General features: G+C 48.6%; 1 protein-coding gene across 2 annotated transcripts in view; it reads left to right on the top strand.

Moving 5' to 3' along the window:
* Window positions 1-13080, top strand: part of STUM (stum, mechanosensory transduction mediator homolog) — a gene marked incomplete at both ends in the record, with an annotated part of 32920 nt that extends 19840 nt beyond the window's left edge. Inside the window, 2 exons of one of the 2 annotated variants that reach the window (XM_084284367.1) lie at window positions 6820-6999; window positions 13046-13080. In XM_084284367.1, the coding sequence (XP_084140493.1) occupies window positions 6820-6999; window positions 13046-13080 (215 nt within the window). Of the gene's footprint in view, window positions 1-6819; window positions 7009-13045 lie in introns of both variants that reach the window. The other variant, XM_084284366.1, reaches the window with a different exon arrangement.
* Between the last annotated feature and the right edge of the window lie 7924 nt (window positions 13081-21004).

The following is a 21004-nucleotide window of genomic DNA, read 5'->3' as shown; positions in this document are numbered from 1 at the left end:
CCCAGTGGTTGAAACTATTATAAAATGTGATTCAAAAATATGAGTGGCAGTTCTGGAACCACATAGTTATATAAAGGAAAAATAAAATAGTTTGGGAGGTGGGCTGGTACAGCTTGCAAACACAGCTCAGCAGCAGAGTTCTGGCAAGAGCCTGAGGTCCGCTGTGCTGCTGCAGCTTACACAGCAGGGCCCTGCACCACAGTTCAACAAAAATACTCCAGTCTCGAGTCCAGGCTGAATTTTAAACGTCAAGTCAGAATTAAATCATAGGCTAACAGACAGGAGCTGGAAAATCTCTATTTATCGGTAGCTGTTTTTAAGTGTTCAAAAACATTGCAGAGCTGCAGCACTAAACAACCAACAGCAAAGAGCCACTGATGGCTCCATGTGTAATTAAGGGTTAGTAAGTCACTTGCCCTTTGTGCAGCCTTCCCCTGCAACTTAATATTTTGCTATGAATTTTTAGCCTAGGAAGCCTATAAAAGTTTGTTGCAATCTGTTTTTTGAAGTTCCTGTTAAAACTCCACCTTTTCAGTAGAGTTAACTTTCCCCCCCTTGTGTTTAATGTTTTGGAAAGCACTTCTTTTGCATCAAAGTGATATTATCCTACATGCACGTGGGCCATCTTTAGTAGATGCTCCATAAATACTGCTCAGACCATGGTACACAGTCTTTTTAATAAAGAGACGCAAAGCACCAGCTCAGCTTTGTCACGACAGCAGCATTGTGAAGCAGCTGTAATCAGTTATGAGGATGCAATGCTTTGGTGCAGGCTGGGCATTTGTCACGTAGGAAAATCAGAAAGCAAATCCTATGAACAGCCCACCTTATTCAGACTTCAGAGTTGTGACAAACCCCTTGTTCTTGTGGAGACAAGAAATCACAAGTGCTAGCTCCCACTTGTCAAGGCCCTGTATATATTTTTGTTGATACCGAGCACAAAATGATTGGACAGTCAGAATTCACTTCACATGTCCCTCCTGCATGGGAGGAAAAAAATAAAACCCATGCTGGCAGGAGCTAAGCAATGCATTTTTAATAGCAGGCCACAGAGGAAAAATCATGAGCTGCTCTCCATGGCAACATGCAAGCTCTGTCACATTTGCCTGCCTCCGCTCTTTCCTCTTCTTTCTCTCCTACCCCACCACTCTGGTTTCCTTGCCTGGGTCCTGCCTGCAGTGCTGCCTGTGACAGCTGGCCTTTGCAACCCGTCACTTTGCCACCAGGTGCTTGCAAATCATTGGATTTTCCCCCACTACAGCTCATGGCTGCGTCATTACTTGGTCACACTTTGAGGCCATAGTTCGTGCTTGGCTTACAAATTTCAGGATTTTTTAAGGTTTTTTTTTTTTTTTTTTGTACTTCTAAGAGGTGATGACCGGGACCGAGCAAGCCTGCCATTATTTTAAGCAGTCCTCTGCTCCTGCTCTTCTTCCCCATCAAATTGTTAAAGCTACTCATCCATGCTAGCCCTCCTTACACCATGTGTGGAAGAAATAAACTTTAGTCTGTTTGGACAATGGGAAGGGGAAAAAGCTTGCCAGTGCCTGTTTAACCAACAAACAAAAAAAACAACATAAGCTTTCTTTTAAGATATGGAGGTAAAACACCTTTATTTCTAGAACAAACCAAGGTAATTGCACTGACTCTTGGATTAATTCCCTGACTGAAGTAAGCTGCAAGGGGAAGGTTGTAACAAATGCCACAGGTACACAGGTCGCATATCCTCTTGTGGGAATACCTAAATCGCGTTGATGCCATCTTGCCACCTCTACTTCCTTTATATTTCAGGAGCAGCACATGCAGCACCTACCAAAGGTGGGAGAACGGCTTTGTGACAAGCCTTGTACCCTGGACTGCGCACTAACCCCAGCCCATAGAGGCATCAGTGCTCCCAAGCCACTTGGTGCCAAGAAGGCTACAGACACATGAGCTGGAGCAGCCTCTTCTGAGCAGAGAGCTGTAATCAGCTTGTGATGAGGATGCTCATCTTGGAGGTTTAGGTAACACTCTCACGCTGGCAAGGTCTCTCTGATGCAGCCTAAGCCCTAATGAGTTCCAGCAAGGCAGAAACTGGGGAGAGTGGTGAGGGCTCACACTGGCCAAAACATTCCCCCTGGATTTTGCTTTGTGTCTGTTTTCTCAAGGAAAGACATAAACAGATCTCTGAGAAAGGTCAGCAGCTACTCAGCCTGAGCATTAATGCTTTGCAGCTTCCTTTTCTTGTGCTGCTGACAGCATCCTCTCTGCAGCCCAGCTCCACCCATGTGGCAGAGGGGAAGGACTTCAGGCATCGGCTGGCACTGCATACAGCTATTTCTGGGGTGACTTCTTGTAGTTCTCTTTCCCTCACCATAATCCAGAGGACTACAGATTAGCATTTTGATTGATGCCACCAAGGACGAGAGGCCTCCATAGCTGAGACTCCTTACAGATGGAAGTATGAAAAATGAGTTCAGGACACCAAGGACTCACAGATGTCTCAGCCAGTAGATCACACAGTCCCTATAATAGGGAGAAAACTGCAATCCTTATCACCCTTTTTGTGCTATTTTTCTGGCTTACTCGAGCAAGAACGAGCACATCTCATGAATTTTCAGCACATCCACAACATCTGCCTCACACACCTGTCAACACTGTTTAATGACAGCTAATAATCATTTTAGTTAAAAAATTCAGACACGTTAGACATGTCCCCACACACTGCATTCCCCTGACACAATACTGTTACACAGTTGCTTCTCATCCCCGCAAAACACACACCTTAACTACATCTCCCATCATCAAGCCTGCAGCCTTCCTTGCTCCTGCAGACATCTCACACATCGTTCCCCTGTCCTCCCTAACTTTGCCTGTGCTTACCTGCATGCCTCCTAGAGCCTTCCTCCAGCATCATGACACATTTTGCTTTTTTCCTCAGGAAACAGGAGAGAAGCAAAGGTTTCCACTACCTCATTTACTCCCAGTACTGCAGAAGACCATCTTGTACAAGTCCCCAGCTTACAGGAAGAGGAACAGATGTCCCCAAACTCCTCTCTGGCTCCATCTGTCATGCTTTTGTAGGGTAGGGAGCATGACCAGCAGCAACCTAATGAGCTGCCCCAGCTGCAGTAATTTTGTTTTCTTCTCTTCCTCCACCTGTAAGTGGGTAGCTCATCAGACCTGAATTCCTCACGTAGATAGTTTGTGGTGTGGTTCCTGGTAGTCAGTGGGAAGCCCAGTAACAAGTTGGTGGGCTCAAATTATTTCCACTTGCCCTGTGGCCACTGGTGTCTCATCTTCCTCTGTTTTGCACCTCGACTGACTAGGCGTCTACATCTGATGTTTATGGGAAGATACAATCAAAAGTTTGCTCACAGCCATGTTCCTTACATGCAACATGCCAAGCTCCATATCTGAACGAAGCTGTCGCTTAATATCATGTTTATATCACCCCGGATGAGTGACCCAAACAGCAGTAGGCCAGAAGATATCTCTCTGGAGTGTGAGTTTTAACTCTAGTTGGGAGAAAAAAAAACACACAACATACACAAAACCTTCCTGTCTCATACTAATTCGGTGTGCTCTGTGAGGCCAGGAGCTGACAGCTGATGCTCTTGGGAAGGCTGCGAGTGCCAGGATCAGAGGAGCATACAGCAAATTCCTCTTTCCCTTTGTGGTGGTATCCTACAGATAACAACAGAAAGCCTCCCTTATTTACTTGTATAATCCAAAATGACCCAATTGATTGGCGAATTTTCTCCTGGTGGAAGGAAGCTCTTAATATGTCTGTTGTCTCTGTGTAACCCTGGCCCTTACTGCCTCCCTCACCTGCAACCTCTCGTTGCACACCTATGGAACAAAGCAGGACACGGCTACCAGTGCAAGCAGCTTCTGCTCAGAGCTGAATAGAGAAAGCACGTGGTGTAGAGTAATACCAGATTTTACTAGGTTTGGGCTACTTTCTATTGGGAAGATAGGAGAAATGCCTCATATAACTTACTTTTCTCATGTTACACTGGCAAGGTTGTAGGGATTTTAATTTTAGTTCATTTGCAGTGTTAGCAGTTTGCATTCACTGACTACATTCACAGCCAGAGATCTTTTTTGCTGCAATTTTCTTAGCAAGTTTACACTTTATATGCTGCAGGTATCCAAGTGCCCGCACGTTGGGTCAGGGAAGTGAATGCATGGGTGCCCTAACTGCTGCAGACACAGCTTTCCTTCCTCCTCCTCTCCGGGAATGTGCTCCCAGATGCAAACTCTTCCATATTTGGAAACGTGCAGCTAAGAAACTTTCTTAAGGGGAAATCACATACCTCAGAAAATGTATTTAAGGCTGTCTTCTGCCTCACGTTTTGGAGTGAAACGGGGGCTAGAGAAGAGCATTTTCTCCAGGTTTGTTGAAACGTGGATAAAATGCTTGTCCTCTGAAAGAAACATGTTTACTAGAGGAAAACTACTTTCATTTTACATCTGCTGGCACGTCTTAATTGTTTTTAAAAATGCCAATGTTTTTAACTAATATTAACTAATCATAACTAGTAAAGAAAATGCATTGGTTCCTATGAGCAGGAAATCGGCCTGAATAGGGAGTCAGAAGGCAAGGTTCTTGAGATTTTATCCAAAGTTTCTGTATTAATCCTGTCTCCAGACAGGGGCACTTGGCTGCTTTGTTCCCTTTAGAATGGGACTAGACATTAGCTTAGTCACCGTGGTGTGTAGGGGATTAATTAGGCAATTCAGCACCTCACTCTAATAATGTAAAAACATTAAAAGCGTCACTGGAAGGAACTGAAGCTGTATTTTAAGAATTATTGCTCATTTACAATCTATTTTGTAACACATCTTGGAAGAGTAAAGGTAAGGCAATTTTCATTATCAAAATAGATATGCATTGCAGTTTGGCAAGATTGGCCATCTTGATGGGAAAACATAAATATTCAGTTTCTGATCCTGCCTCAATCCAATCTCAGATACTGCTGTGCTGTAACTTTGCAGAGAACTGTTTCAGGATGCACTGGGGAATGTTTCAGTCTTCCTTCTGGTTTGAAGAAACCACACAGGGAAAATAAATGGTGGGTAAAGATCTGGGGTAATCCCACACGGAAGACAGCAAAGCCAGAGAGCAAAAGGTAACCTCTCTCTTAATGAGAAACAGGGAGGCTGGTTTGACATCCGTCAGGATAAAAGCAATTCCCCCTTTTGCTCTTCCCACCTTGCTGGGCAGCCTGCCAGCGATGCTCGGGCGTGGGGCTGCCTCCCTCCGTTTCGTTTCATCGCTGCGCACCCACTCCCTCCCTGCGGTGCCGCTACTGCTGCACTGCTGGCTGCAGCGGAGGGAGCCCGTGGGTGTACAAAATCCAGTGGCAGGAGGACAAGGGGAGGTTAGGAGCTGGTGGAGCATGAGGAAGGTGCTGGAGCTGAAGCCTGCAGAAGATGGTGAGATTAAAAACAGGCTGTGGCCAGCCTTCCTGAGCACGAAACTGATTGTCCTCCTTGTTACCACTGGGAAGGACAGTGGTGGCAGAGAGTCTCTATCTCACTTCCCTGATGGGGTAGGACATTTTGCTCCTAAGCAGACCCTTCTGCTCTGTCTGTCCCATCTTCAGGAAGGATGCAGACTTAGTGTTTCCTCCTACCTGCAGCCAAGTCAAGGGACTGCCTCTTTCCCCTGAGTTCAGCAAGGTGTTTGTGTACATCAAAGATATCAAAAATGAGCTCACGCATTCACTTCTCACAGGTTGTTTGCTTGCTCCCGTCCTTACAAAGGTAAAAGGACAAGCTTTGTAGAAAACATTGTTCATCATTCTGCACCATTTGTAATCCCAAACATTCATCAAGGAAACTGTTTTACAGAACTGGCTTATCCGGCACAAACTCTGCCACACCTCTGTGTCTACCTTGACAATGCCCTATCTAGATTAAAAAATTACAAAGACAATTTATAATGATAAGAGCTGTTGAAATGCACACTTAGCTCAGGTAAGTGAATCTGCTGACCTACAGCTTGTACATCACAAGAATCAGGAACAGCTTCTGCTACTCTTTGCTGATGCTGTGCATTTCTGCAGGTTGGCTGGGGGGAAGATAAGATTTCCCCAAGATACAGCTTCAGTTATCCATGGAAACAGAACATTAGCTCTGAATAAATGATCAGCCTCATCCAATGTGCTAAATTCAGAAAAAAATCTTTGTAATGTCTGCTGTGTAACTCGCCCCTACTTTTACCTTCGTGCATCACATCAATGAGATCATGTGTCTGAATTGTTTCAGGAAGCCCTGAGGGTGTGTGGAAATTTTGAAAGCTTGGCTCAGTTTGAGCCAGGGTTTGCAGCACCAGGTGAGCCTGGCTCAGTGCTGAGCTTTGGTTTCGATTTTTCCACTTTGTACACCCGGTAGCACCCTAATTCTTGGTGAATTTTTCCCTTTTAGAGCTTCTGTGGAGAAAGTATTCTCCCCAAAAGAGAATCATGAGGCAGAAAAAAGATAGACAGGTGTTTCCACAGACAAACATCAATCCTTAATCCTTTGTAAACTCTCTAGTGTGTGTAACTGGTTATTGGTGCCTGGCAGAGAAAAAAAGAATCCAAAACCTGAAAGAGGTTTTTCTGTCCTAGTTTCATGCATACATCTCAGTGCAATTCAGTGGAGACAGTAATATGTTCAAGGTAGATGTGGCTATGCCTCTGTTTATCCTCTAATGATAATTGTAGATTTCCAGCACTGCAGTGGGAGCACAAGGAGCAGGATGCTCCTTGTAAAAAGTAGGTTTAAAGGAAGGAGTGTGGCATGAAGCCGTGGCTTTCACTGTGTGTTTTCTTGCTGCTCTCTCCATAGGGACACTTGTATCAGCTTTCACGGTGCTGTGTGGAGCCCGGACCGACCTCCCTGACAGGCACATGTGCTGCGTCTTCTGGCTGAACATTGCTGCTGCACTGATTCAGATCCTGACAGCAATCGTGATGGTTGGCTGGATTATGAGTATATTTTGGGGGATGGACATGGTCATTCTTGCAAGTAAGTACAGTGCACTCACCCTCCCATTTTCCCCCCGCCTTGGGCTGTGTTGCTGGGACCCAGCTAACGGCCCTGCAAGCCTCCAGACTGCTCTCTAGGGAGCAAGAGCCACAGGATGGGCTCTGCAAGTCAGTGAGAAACAGTAGGCAGAGGAATTGTGAGAGATGGTTAGGAGCACTTGCACCCAGGCTGCCCCATCACACATCTGGATGTCTCTCATCCCACCACACAGGTTAGGATTGTACATTCCCCTTTAAAAAATGAGAATTGTAGGAAGGGGTGCGGATCCCAGCACTATGAATGCTGTTTTCTGGAGCTCTCCCTCCCTGGCTGCATCTGTGTGTGGTTTGAACAAGAAAGACCTTTGTCTCCCTGTGACTCCAGCTGCACCTCTCTAATTAGCAAGTGCTTCCCGCACGGGCAGTCCATCCCCAGAAAAGCTCTAGGTTGATCTAGTACCTTCCATCCTCCCCTGAATCTATGTAACCAAAGGCTTTTTTTCACTTTTCATTAAGTTCTTAGGCTCAATAGGACTGTTGAGCTTTTTCTGGAAGGAATTCCCCTACACTCTTTAAGAAGGCTCTGGACCACTACTCTAGAGGAAGAAGAGAGGAATCCTTCCTTGAACATACATAACTTAGGTCAGCCAACTGCTTAACTACGTATTGCCAGCCCACAAGCTCTGTCACTTTATCTGCTAAAGACTTTCACTGGTGGACACTTTCACTTTGGTGGACACTGCCCCAGCTGAACAGGTCTGGGACCTTCCAGACCAAGGGGGTCAGCAGTTCCCAAAGTGAGGGCTTCTGGAGAATGTCTTACCAGTAGCTTTTGCTGTTTTGTTTGAAGGGTCTTCACGTAGTCATCTCTGCTGATGACATCTCTGTGGGAGGAGGATCTCAGGAAACTGCCAGGCACCAGCAAAACAATTAAATGGATGAAACTGAAAAGAACAGCAGGAAAACAGAGCACATTTTCAGATGCCAAACCCACCGGTTAAACCCATCCACCAAACCACCTGCTACTTTCTGAGCCAGCTTCAATTTACAGGCTGAGTTCAGGGAGACCCACATACACAGTAAGACGATGTGAACATGAGTGAAACAAAAGGCTTTCCTCAAGACAAAGACAGCACTACACTTTGTTTTCCCCTGCAAACCAGCAGAAGTTTCATCTCAGATGTACCTGCATGTTGGGTAGCCTGATGAGGATAACATGTGAGTCAGTCTGTAACTGTGAAATGTCTCTAAGAACCTGCCTAATTTGTGTGCAATTGGGTAATTACATGCTTGTACCTATACACGCTAGCACTGTTGCTCTGCTGGGCAGCCTCAGCATGTGGAAGGCTGCTGGCAGACCTGCTTTTGGAGTGTCAAGCACCTGTTCAGACAAAGAGCTGCAGCTGAAACTGTGACTTACCTTCCCCTTGTCGCATAGCAAAGACACACATCAGCTGGGCAAATGGCTGGTGCTCAGGAGGCTCCAACTAGTTTTCTGGTTTGGCTGCTGGGGATAAAACCACATCTTCGTCCAGATCTGTCTGCTAGTACAGAAGGGGAAGGGGAGCCCACATGCCTCATGTTAACCAGCTCGTTAAATAGCCAGGTTTTAAGTTTACTTACAATATATAAAGGAAATCCTGAATATGTTAAGCAGCTCATGGTTGATGGAAAACAAAAGAAAAAATAGCTTTGCAATCACAGGAAAAAACAGAAGTGATCAATTGCTCCCAGCTGGATCAAACAGCCTGCCAGGCCTGAAGTGAAATGTATTTTGTTTTGTTTTTTCCCCAATGCTTTGTTTTCATGTAAAAACAAAACTAAAACAAAACCAAATTCAAAACTGAGTCATTAAAAATGAAACAATGTTTTAAATGCAAGAAATAAGATATTTCATTTAAAAACACTGCCACAAAATGTTTTGCTTTGGTTTGAGTTTGTTTGCATACAAATGGAAACAAGTTGTTTGCAGTTTGTTCTGCACTGAGCAGAAACCACAAACTGTTGCAACTTGAATTTGCATTTGGGTTGGGAGTAGTCAAAACCTACGGAACGACTGCCCCTGAACCTCTAATCTTCCTCACCATGGGATGGTTGAGTCCGTGCCTCCCTGTGGCTGTCCCATATATACAGGTAGTGTGATTCTGATGGGCTAAAGATGGGCAGAGCATGTGATATCACAGATAAAGGGACTGGGGGGCCTTTGCTCTGGACTTCCATGGATGCCATGAGGGATCAGTGCCTCTTTCATGGGCTCAAGGTTGAGCCTGTGCCATTACATTGATTGGCAGAGCACTGCGTGGCAGCTAGGGAGGCTTGTTGCTATTCTTCCCTTCCTAGTGCTCCTTAATTCTCAGACTCTAAGAGGAGAGCACCGCAGGAGCCTGGTCCAATAGGAGAGGAACCTTGAGGCTAATGTCATGCTGCCTGTCTTTAATGTGGAGAAAAATGAGAGGAATTATAGGTCAGTCAGGTACACTTCAGTTCCTGGAACAGCTAGTCACATGGATGATTTGCAAGCATTCAGAAAATAAAAAGAAACAAAGCAAGAGTCAGCCTGGGGTTGTTGAGAACAAGCTGTGTTAAACTGGCCTAATTCCCTTCTGTGGCACAGGAATTCATTTTGTGAATAGAGAAGGTGATCAGACATACAAATCAACAGTGTGCATGGCTGTGCCTACGAATGAGCAAAGGCACTGTCACTTGTGGTTTCAGAGGACAGAGACTCCTGCTGCAGCAGTCCTTGGCCTTTCAAGAACTGGAAAACAGTAGTAAGAAATTACCTGTAATCATCCCGTCCACTCGTCACTCACTCCTTTGCTAATTACAATGCTCACGCCTCGCCAGAAGCAACAGATGATTGCATGGTTACTGTACATCTGGGCTCCCAGAGACTTTGGGAAGTGTCACCAAGGCCTGTCTTCTCCACAGGGCCCGTCCTAGGGTAGGTTCTGCAGTTGCCCTGGTAAGGAAAGAAAACAGAAAGCATGTGAGAGACTCAGAAGAGAAGAGCATCCCTAAACAGCTGGTAACCCTTCGTGAGATTAAGGAAATTCTGGGGGCAAATTGCCTACTTAGATCCATTATATTCCTTACAGTCTAAATAGAACCATCCCCCAGACTATGCCTAAGGTAAGTAGGTGGAATAACCTTTGTCGTGGTCTCCTACCAAGGGCTGCAGTGGGTTAAGTTCGTGACCTAATTTATGAATGTTAGATAGGGCCAAGGTCAGCAGCAACCAGTCAGGCTGGGACATGAAGACACCTGTGGGCATGAGCAAACGTGGCAGCAAACCTGGAGAAAAGCCAGCAGGTGTAGTTCTCCTGGCAGTTGGACCATGAACAGTGTATGTGCCATCCTGTACACCAAGATGTCTTGTTTTCCACCTTCAGTTCCTCTTCAGTCCAGCTTGTGTAATAGCAATGTCACCGAGGAGAGCACTCATGGGAGCACCTTGTGGGCTTGGAGGTGCTCGGCTCAGGGCCAGTGACCTGAAAAACAGACGAGGATTCCACGGGCCTCCCTAAACAAGAACCCCAAACAAAACAATCCACTTCAAATGCAAGGATTGTAGCTAAACACAGCCTTGTCAAGGGTTAGCTTTGGTGTCAACGTTTGATTGTAGAGTTGTTCTCTGTGTACACAGCCCCAGTTTACTCATTCTTCATGTGTTTCGGATATATAGCCTACAGTTACATTTCTCCCTCTCTCTTTCTTTCATGTTCCTTTGCCTCCTTTTGTTCACCATCCAAGTTTCACAAGGTAAGTTTGTTTCTGTTGCTCTTCCTTCCTCCTCACCCTCATACCCCATGGCAGATCACAGCAAGCACTTGTCTAGGGTGAGGAGCTTAGGTGTGTTTTGGGCAGGTGCTGCCTGCTCCCAGCCCATGTCCTGCTCTGTCTGTGCTGTCTGTGCGTGTCTGCCTGTGTCTGTCTGTCTGTCTGTCCTTTGGTCGCTCCAGCGGATGCAGAGGAACAAGAAGGGTACCACCTCTGGCAGTAGGCTGCATCCCCATCCCAAGGGCAGGTTGCTCACAAATCCCAATGCCCCTACAACAGGTGATGCCTGAGCTCTTCTCGGAGAAACCCAGGGCACCTGCAACAGTCCCACCGTGTGCCAGGTGGAAGATCCTGGTATATTGCTGTAGCTGCAAGACAGACCAAGGTCGAAATGTTCCCTAGGCTGTGTCACAGGTGGATAGGGGTGGTAGCAACCTGCTCTGGCCTCAGGGAACCTTGAGCAGGAACGTGCTCCTTTGGAGGGCCAGCAGAAGGACAGCCTGTGTAGGTTGCTTGCCTTTTGCCTTCAGCTTTCTCTAAATGCTAATTGCAATGGTTTACAGAAGTGCAATTTCAAGCAACCTTGGTTCAGTTGGTGAATTTGGGCACAAGTGCTGGTTCTAGACCTGTCTGCTTTACCAAACTGCACCTCAATACTATTGCTACACAAGCACACTAACATGAAGTTGCTCTACACAAAATACCTAGTGCTATATAAGAAGCACAGGAACTATTTATTTTCATGTATAAACTATTTAATAGGACAAGTAAGTCTTACGTGTTTTAATAATGTAATTTAGCACAGAAGAGGGCATCTTTTGGCTTACTTTGTTCATGTAAAGAGCGATACAAGCTCTGCCACTGCAATGGGCTTCTAGCCAGTCGCAAAACCAAGCAGCAGAACTGAAAGGATTTCTGTTATATCTTAATTAAAGGCGAGGCTAAACAACATAGCAATTGTTAGTATAACCTATCCTGCTTCAGCTAAGGATTTACAGCGTGACCCCTGCTCTCCAGTCCATGTTTATTATTTTTTTTTACTAAACAAGCTAGAGTGGTGCCATAGGTAACTCCACATTACAGGGCTTCATTTTGCCTTCACAGCCGACTCACAGAACAGAAATGGACAAGAAATCATTTTTTCCCTACAAAATACTGTTTGAAAGAGCTGGGAATCCTTCTGTTGAGCTGCACGGCGCAGGAAGCAGTGTGGGGCAGCGCTGTGCTGAGAAGTGTTCATCCAGCCCTTGCCTCCCTGTGCTCCTTTAACAGAAGGGGATTTAGGCTGCCAAGGCTGGATGCACACATGGACATTTCCAAAGTGCAGTGGAGTTCACTCACCAGGGCCACCTCTCAGCTCACCCTTACAGTCCTTTAAAGATAGAGGTTGGAGCACTTGAGTGTGCTCTGTGTTTAGCCTCTTTAGATGGACTTAGAACAACCTTACATGTGAGTTGGAAAGAAATTTTTAAAATACCAGCGTTCAAAGCATTAAACATTCTCTGGGATGTAGAATTTCAATTTTATTTTTTTATTTTTAATTCAAAATATAAACTTTACAGTCTACTCACTTTATTCAAGCAAAGAAAACAAATTTAAAAAGATACCTGGTTGGAAGAGCTTCACTACCACAGGCAGCGCAGGTAAGGACAGTTTGTTGGGATTTTTGTTGTTGCTTTTTATTTTTTAAAGAGGAGATCTGTCACATTACAGCCTCAGCGTCTTTTACAACGGCAGCAGGTAAATCGTGCGGTGAGGTCATTGCAACTACCTAGGGAAGCGTTAAACAAATGACGTGTTTTTCTCATCCCCTCAAGATGTCACACAAGAGCTGCGGGGGCTCTGCTATTGCCCCAGCCCCTGGTAGCTCACCCCAGCTGAGGCAGCTGGCAGGGTTGGGCCTTTTTTATGCTGAGCAGATCCCTTGTCCTCAGTGCAGCCGGACTGACAAAAACACCTCTAATGCTGGTGGGCTGGGGCAGAGCAAATGGGTAATGAAGCAGCCGCAGTATCCTGATGGGGACAGCCCCAGCGTACCCGTGAAGGTGTGAGGTTATAGGTTGTAGCGTTGGCAGCCACAGCTATACCCAGCACTTCTGTAACCCCTCCCAGCAGCGTGCCCCCGTTCCTACCAGGGCAGGTGGTTACCCCCCTGCGTGGGTCAGCGTACACCTCCTCGTGCACCAGGCTTGCCGGAGCCTTGCCGGGGCTGCCAAGGGGCTTTAGGAGCTGAGACTAACCGTGTTCCCTTCCCCTCCTCCTCACAGGCTACAAGGAGCAGGGGATCCCACAGCAGCTGTAGTGGCTGGGACAAAAATGTTGAGAGAAACACGGCGAGAGATTTCCTTTGGCAGCCGCGGGCCACGGACCTTCTCACTACCCTTTGTCTTTCTTCTTCCTTTTGTTTTGTGCTCGCCCCTGTCCCCCTGCCCATCCAGCGGAGCGGAGGTGCAGAGCGGCAGCAGGAGACTTGCACTGAGCGAGGAGCAGAGATGGGGCAGAGGCAGCGTGCGTTGGGACCAGCCCCAGCCCGTGTGCGGCGGGTGGTCGAGGAGGAGGAAAAGGAGGGTGCCGAGAGGAGGAAACCCCCCGGTGAAGGTGGCACCCGGGCAGGCAGCAGAGCTGGGGGAGCGGGAGGTGTTGCTCTCTCTGTCCTCCCAGCAGCAAGCGGTCAAAGACATTCTGCCTCCTGTTAGACGTTTTTTGCCTCCTGTTACGTTAAAGAAAACCAGCTGTGAACATCAAATGCCAAGGAGCTATCAATAGACAGACGTACAGCCTGTAGAAGCAACAAGCGGTACCCTTTTCCCTTCCGAGAGCCCGTTCTTGACTGCTTGGTGGCAGCAGAGGGCTCAGCCCAGCTTCCTCAGCTGTGTACCTTCGATGCTCTATCACTGCAGATGTCTTGAGAAATGTGCTTGCTGTAAATCGCATTTTACTCTTAAACTGACTTGGGCTGTCCTCTACACCGATCCTCTGGCTCCAGGCAAGCCCCAGACCTCCCACTGGCCCCGGGAAGCTCCTACCAGCGGGAGACGGGGATCCCCTGCACCCTGTGTGCTGCTGGTGGGGCAGTGGGACAAGCCCCGTGCTGCCAAAAACCTCCAGTGTAAAGACTTCTCCCCTTCCCCTGGGAGGAACCTGCTGTCCTTGGTTTGGCCGTGGATCCCTGCGCAGCGTGTCCTGCAGGACCGGTCGATGGAGCATCTCCACTCTGCTCCCCAGGGGTGAGTGCCTGATGCTTGAGGATTGTGCCCTGCTGCTATCGTGGCCGAGGCGTGGAGCTGCATGCCCACGGTGTGCCTGCAGAGCTGCAGCTGCTGGCCAGGCCCCTTGTTCCTTTTTGGCAGGGCAAGCGGGGCTGCGTTGGGGCAGGTAGGACCTGCTGGGAGCCCTTTGGGAAAAGAAGGGGGTAGGTGGGAGATAGTGTGTGCGTGTGTCTGTCCATCCATCTATCCCGAGCAAAAAAATCCCATTGCCTTTACCAGGATGTGCCCAAGCAGACCCGAGCTCCTCACCTGTAATTTCTGCAGGGAGGCAGCTGGCAGCACGCATCCCCTGCTGTGCCCGGCCTCTCACAGCATGACCACTGGCTTTGGAAGCACATTTTGAAGCACGCTGGTGTGCTTGCAGTGCAGACCCTCTCACTTAAGATAACTTTTTTTGGATAACTTGGCAGACTTCAGCCAAGCCAGCATAATTTGCACCCTCTGTGTGTGTACAGAAGCCAGCTGGTGCACCAGGGCAGCACGCCTGAGTCCATATGCTCAGATAAATGCATGCACAGCTGCCTTAGCACCACGGAACACATCCTCTGGTGCCCATGGTCTCTGGAAGACGTGCCTTTGGCTCTTTGGGTGGAGAGAGCTGCAGAAATAACCCGGGGGGTTTCTGCTGGGCTCATGCACTGCACATTGTGCCGCTGTGCTGGAAAGCCTCAAACAGCTATTTCCAACTATCCTGTGTTGAAATGGGCAAGCTGAACCCTGGTTTTTCAGCTGCTCTACAAAAAGCAAAGGTCCATAGCATGGTGCAGACAGAAAAGCCTCTCATTTTCAATTTTTAGAGGAAAATGAAAAACACCAGCTTCTGGAGTGAGATAAACCACACAGCATAGGCAGCAGTGAAGTGGGTTTCTTGGGAGGACAGGTTGCAGCTGGTGCTTCTTGTTAACCTCGGGCTGGCTGTGCTGAAAATGAAAGGCAGTGTGATTGTCACACCATGAGGTGGTGATGGTTTGCACGACAGCAGCTATTCGGAAATCCCAGCTTGATTCACTTGGGGTGGATTGCAGTAGGAAAGGTTAAATTTGGGGGCAACCTGCATTAAAGGCAAGAGCTGAGTTCCTCAGCATTACCCTCGTGTTAAAAAGCAAACAGACAAAGCCTTCGGGTGCAGAAGTCCTTCCCAAGTTCTGGACCAGGAGCAGCAGATAACTAGCTAAACGTCATCTAGGAAGGATGTGCTTTGGCACCTGTGGGGACTGATACACTTGTGTGTTTGGTGCTGTCTGTGCAGTGTAGCGAGGATGGGATGTTGTGGTTAGCCAGGGGAATGCTTGCATGAACACGCTGAACTCCTCAGGACTGCTGCACACTCAGGGGAACACCACTTTGATCATTTTTTTTTCTCCTTGTTTTTAACCTTACTGTCAAATTGGTGAAGTCGATCAAGCAACCAATGTACAACTCCAGAGGTGCTGAGGTCTGCCAGATGGACACCAAGGCCAAAGGGTACAATTTCTGCCTGTGAGAGGGATCAACTTTAATAAACAGCCAGATTTCCACTCCCTACTTCAGGACAGGAGCAGCTTTACAGATTCGTCGCTCTCCCAGCTACCTTACAGAGAGCACTGGACCGAATCTTCAACCAACTGCTGCAAAAACAACAAGGAATGCTGCTTTTTCCAGTAGCCCTTCCCTGGAGAGACATTTCTGTGACACACCTGGATGGATGGAGGATGTTTTTTCCCAGCTCCCAAGGGACTAGACCTCTGTCCAGGGATGGATCGAGCGGAGCCCAGACCCCGACACTGCTCCCAAGGAGCCCACAGCGGGGAAGCCAGCAGCCAGAAGCAGGGGGCCACAATTTTCACTGGTGAGAAGACCAATGCCATGAAAGCCCAGGTGGAAGTGCTGATTTGAAGCTCTCCTTCATGTGCAATGCTTATTATTATTATTAATTATTTGTTGTTATTATTTTTAGGGCCAGATGAATCCAGCACCTTCCCACCTCCTCTGCCATGGGTGCACGCGGTGTGCTCGCTCCTGCCTGTGGAAACAGGACTGTCCCAGCCACCCCTCCCCAGGCACATCAGCTAACGCTTTCAGGGCTTCCACCAAGATATTCCTCCTCTTCCTCCTGGTAAATACTGCCCCCTTTCACATTTTTTTGGTACAGCAAAATACCAAAAGGCTGTAACTGCAGGCCCTGCGCATGATCCAGCTGCTGAACTGGACGGCTCGATACCATCCTGCGCTTTATGAGTACAAATGCTTTAGGTGCAAGTGTTGCAGCTACAGAGCGACAGCAGGTTACGAAGAACAAATGCAACTGCTTCACCACCATCAGCCAGCAACAAACTGTCCTCTGTTGCTCTTTCCTGACTGGGAAAACCAGGTTTCTCAAAAAGGGCTTTAATGAAATAGTTCCTTGGTACCTTAAACCTAGCTGGGCTGAAAAAAAAAAAAAAAAAAAAAGCTGATTTACTGCTTGCTGGAAAGCACTTCCAGGTAGGAACCAAACCAAATGTGCTTTTGAAACTCGTGGTGAGTCATAAAGTAGTTTCAGTGAGCCGAACCATTTCAATGTTCATAGATCTGTTGGTGTTGCCAGTTCTGTACTTACCATGGAAAAGGTGCTGTGAAAAATGGTCCCTGCCCTCCGCGCTCCTGCCTGCCCGGCAGAGCTGCCTGCAGAGGCTCAGCACCTCCTGGCCATGGCAGCATGACGGGTGATCCCAGCACTTCCTAGAAACTTTGCCATATTAACACTGGACACCTCCTGCTGCCCTCAGCCAGGCTTTGTGCTAGGAAATGATCTGGCAGCAGGCGTTATGGGTACATGACATGTGGGTACCTGTGTCTGTGCCACCGCATCCCACACTGCCAAAAGAGCTGCATGTACCTCTCCATGTGCATCACTTAATTTATTAAAGACCTTTCAGTTTTGCTGGAAATTGCCCTCGGTCGTAGCCTCTCCATGATGCATGAGGTGTTATGCAGAGCTCCATGCTTGGGAAACCCAAGCACGAAAACCCATGATGCCATTACTCTTCAGGGGCTGCTTTATCCCATCCTGGTATTGCCTCCTCACCACTTGGGGATGAGCCATGCACATGCTAAGCCATCAGGGTGTCCTCATACCCTGCCACTGTGCAGCACCACAGAGGCAATGCACAGGGCTTTATCCCACAAACACACACACAAAAAAACTATTCAACATAAACTACATCCCCTACATGTCAACACCAAGACTTCTTTGATGCTTTAAGGCCAGGCACAAGAAGAGCCATAAATACAGCCAGACCTGATGTTCCTCCCAGCCAAAGGAGTGGCTTTGCTCACTGGTGCTGCATCGCGATGTTTTGCAGATAGCACTTCTCCGTGTTCACGCACTCCGTGCACTTTCAGGCAGTTCTGGAATGGGTTTTCCCAAGTGGAACACAGCGTTTCAACCCCTCCTGCATGCCCACCCTGCTGTACCACACCAGGTGACAGTGACACTAGCTAAACAGAGATTAGCCCCCCACCACCACCCACCAGTTCTTCCTCACCCACAGACCAGGCTGGTCTGGGCTAAAAAATCAGTCCCACCTCACCCAGAGGGCAGCAGCACCCTACTGAAGGTGGAGCCGGTGCCCACATGCACCATATTCTCCCCACATGGGGACAGTGCTGGTGTCCTGACGTTCACTCAGCCTGTTTCATTTCCATGCTGGAGCCCGAACTGACCCAGCCGCGACGGTCACGGAGGAGCGCTTGTGAGCCTGCCAGTGTTGCCAACTGTTTGGTTGTGACTTGCTGTGTTTTGATACTGTGGATTATTATTATTATTTTTTAAGTTAAATATATTCTATTGCTGTACAACTGGAATGAAATACAGTCTTTTTACACAGAAAAATCCATCGGCCCCACATTGAAGGGAGACTTTTCTCTTTCCACCCACTAAGCAGGTGGGTGAGAACCTCCAGCAATGCCCACGCTCCCTGAGAGGGGAGGCAGAGGCCAGGACAGTTTGCAAAGGAAAACATGTGGATGTGGGCTGTAAACGCAGCAGGAGGGCCTCAGTCCCCAAAATTAGTTTTCTATTAAATATACATGAAGCAGGCCCCCGGAGGGAGTTCAAATGTGGTAACTAGAGCATCCCCACACTAAATAATGGTATCATGTACCAAGTTTCTAGTTCTGCACTGAGACAGCACAGCTGCACAATCTGCTCTAATGCAGGGGGTACACAGGAGCTGCAAGCCAGACTTACATGTGGGCACACATCCAATATCAGCAGTGCACCTTCCAACAGGAGCTGAAATCTGGGTAGGGGACCAGCTTCCCTGTTGTGCATTTACAGGGCAGCTGGGTCAGCAAAGCCCAAAGGCACAGGGATCTGTGCTGAAGGCCTGCTGCAGACAGGAATGGGTGTTTGACAGCTGCATGCCCAAATGTGACCCAAAAGATGCCTTTTTTAGGAGGAAGCAAACATCCTCACGTTTGTTACAACAGTGCTAAAAGAAAGTCGAAGTGGAGCAGAAACGTCCTTGTCACTGGGGAAGCCGAGGGGCACCTGATGGGGGGAGAGCAAGCCCCACACCCAGCTGTGACAAAGGGCATGGGTAAGGACCAAAATCGTAACCAATGCACACGAGGCCACCTTCTTCCACGAGGCTCATCCATCCCGAGCAAGCTGAAGATATTTGCTTAGCAAAAAGCACTTCATTTTTCAGAGCTGCCACTGTTTTCCTAATGTTAATTTCAGGCTATGTTAATCCAGAGGAGGACGGTTCGCAGCAACTCATCTCTGCTCCAGAAAAATGTTGTGTATATATATAAATAAAAGGCTGCACAGCTGTTTTTATTCCTTCTGAACCTCCCAGGGCCACTCAGGCCTGCACTGGTGACCTACCTATCACCAGCACGTGAATTTGGGGAACCTTGCTCCATTGCCTGGTGCTTGTGAGCCATCCCCTGGCTGCTCAGAGCTGCTACGCTCCCCTGCAGCGCAGTTCCCCTTGCAAGCAAGGCTGCTCTAACCCTTGCGGGTGTCACGGGCTGATTTATTTCTACATTTTGGGGAAAAAAAATAATAACGTGTACAAGGAAGGAGGGCTCCCCACTCCCAGCCCCACCCCTCGCGGCCTGGGGCCTGCAGCGGCCCCAGCGCCGGGCCAAGGCAGCGCCCTCCGGGGCCTCCCCCGGTGCCGCTCCCGGCGCGGCCGCTCGGGGGCGGGCACGGCCCGGGCCCGGCAGCGCCTCCGGAAAGGGCCGCGCCTCACGGGCCGGGGCTTAAGGCCCGGACTGGGCACGGCTCGGTGTGGGGTTAGGATGGTGCTCGTCCTCTGCGACGTGCCCTAAAGGGGTGCGCAGCCCCCTCCTCATGTGTGTCAGTGGGGTATCTGCACGGCTCGTTCCCAAACCAACAGCACCCCGCAGCCCATAGGCTCCATACTCCATGCCCCTCTTGCGCCTGCCTTCCCCCACAGATAAACCACGCCACAGGGACCCGAGCTGAGCGGCTCACCTGCAGGGATGAGCAAGGGCCCTCCAGGACTGGGCTTGCTGCAGCACACGCAAGAGGAAGTGCCTGGTTTTGCCAGCACTAATTCCAGCAGCATTTCATCTGGGCACAAACATGGGTTTGCCTGCTCCCTACTACCTTCATTTGTAGCCACCAGCCATAATGTGGCAGCAACTGAGGTCATTTATCTGAATCCTCATTGCCTGGGCTTCATAACCCCCTCCAGACATCTCCTGTGGGGCTTGGCAGCACAGCTGCCCTGCATCGCCCATGGTGAGGCCCAAACACATCTCCAGGTGCTCCCCCCCCCCCCCCCCCCACCACCACCAGTACCACCTTGCACAGCCTCAGCCACCATCACACAGCACAGCTGAGCCCCACATCACACAAAAGCCACAACCAGCACTTCCAGCAAAAACTTACAGGAGGCTCATTCTTGCAAGTGCTAGGTAATTAGATAATTGAGAAGATAATTAGTAGAAATTACACAGTTTGAACAGAGTGCCCTGTGCTGTATGGCCTTGTGGTAGGTGCTCAGGGGCTTCACAGCGTTAAGTATCTACAGCAGCATCTGAAGTTTGCCTTGTTGCATCCGTGTAAATGCTGACCTCTCCGCTGTGAGCTGTTTGTTGAACATTTCATTTATTAACCCCTGCTGCGGCAGGGAGCCTGGAGAGGGCGGTTTTGCTTTGGGTGCAGCAAAGCAGGCGGCAGGGTGCTTGCTGTGGCGCGTGCTGTGTGGCGCTTGCAGACACAGCTTGGTGTGAAAAGCTGCCCGTTTCCAAACTGCACCTAAATTTCGGTACTGCCAGACTCTAGCACGCAGTCATGACAGGTTTCTTGCCCTGACCTTTTCCCTTCCCTTATCTACCACACTGTCATGGTATTTCCTTCAATAGTAGGTGAGAACAGATCTGAGGATCTCATTATTTATCTACTAGCTTTGCATTTTAGGGGGCAGCTTGGTGGATTTTGGAGGCCCTTTTGGAAATCTTTGCTGTCCCCTTCAGCAAGACGGGCCTCTCAGTGGCCTCCATGACCTGGAGTTAGCAAGTAAGCCATCAGATATTGGCAGTGATGCTGCAAGAGTGTGAAAGATAGGAAACCCAGGCTTCTTTCTTGCAGCCCGTGAGGAACTGCTGAGCGAAGTTGTAGCAGTGCCAGTTCTGTAGTACTCTACAAGTTATTTTTCATAGCAAGAGGTTCCCAGTCTTTCAGCAAAGTTTTGCTCTGGGAGAACCATGGAGAAGCCATGGGTTGCCCCAAGGCGGCTGCAAGCTGTGCCACAAACGGAACCGACGCCAGAAGGATGCTTCCCATATGCCTTTATTTGGAAAGTTACAGGAGTTTTCTTTTTTTTTACAGGCACTGTGCATTGGTGTTCAGACCAGTTTAGATTTTTCTCCATGTTACCCAATGACTGAAAGGGGAGGTGGGAGCTGGGAAAATACCTCACAGCAACTGTTCCAGCCTCCAGAAAGGCATAAGACAGC

Source organism: Netta rufina, assembly GCF_964035555.1.
Source record: "Netta rufina genome assembly, chromosome: 3".
Lineage (NCBI taxonomy): Eukaryota > Metazoa > Chordata > Aves > Anseriformes > Anatidae > Netta > Netta rufina.
This window is presented reverse-complemented; position numbering and strand designations above follow the sequence as displayed.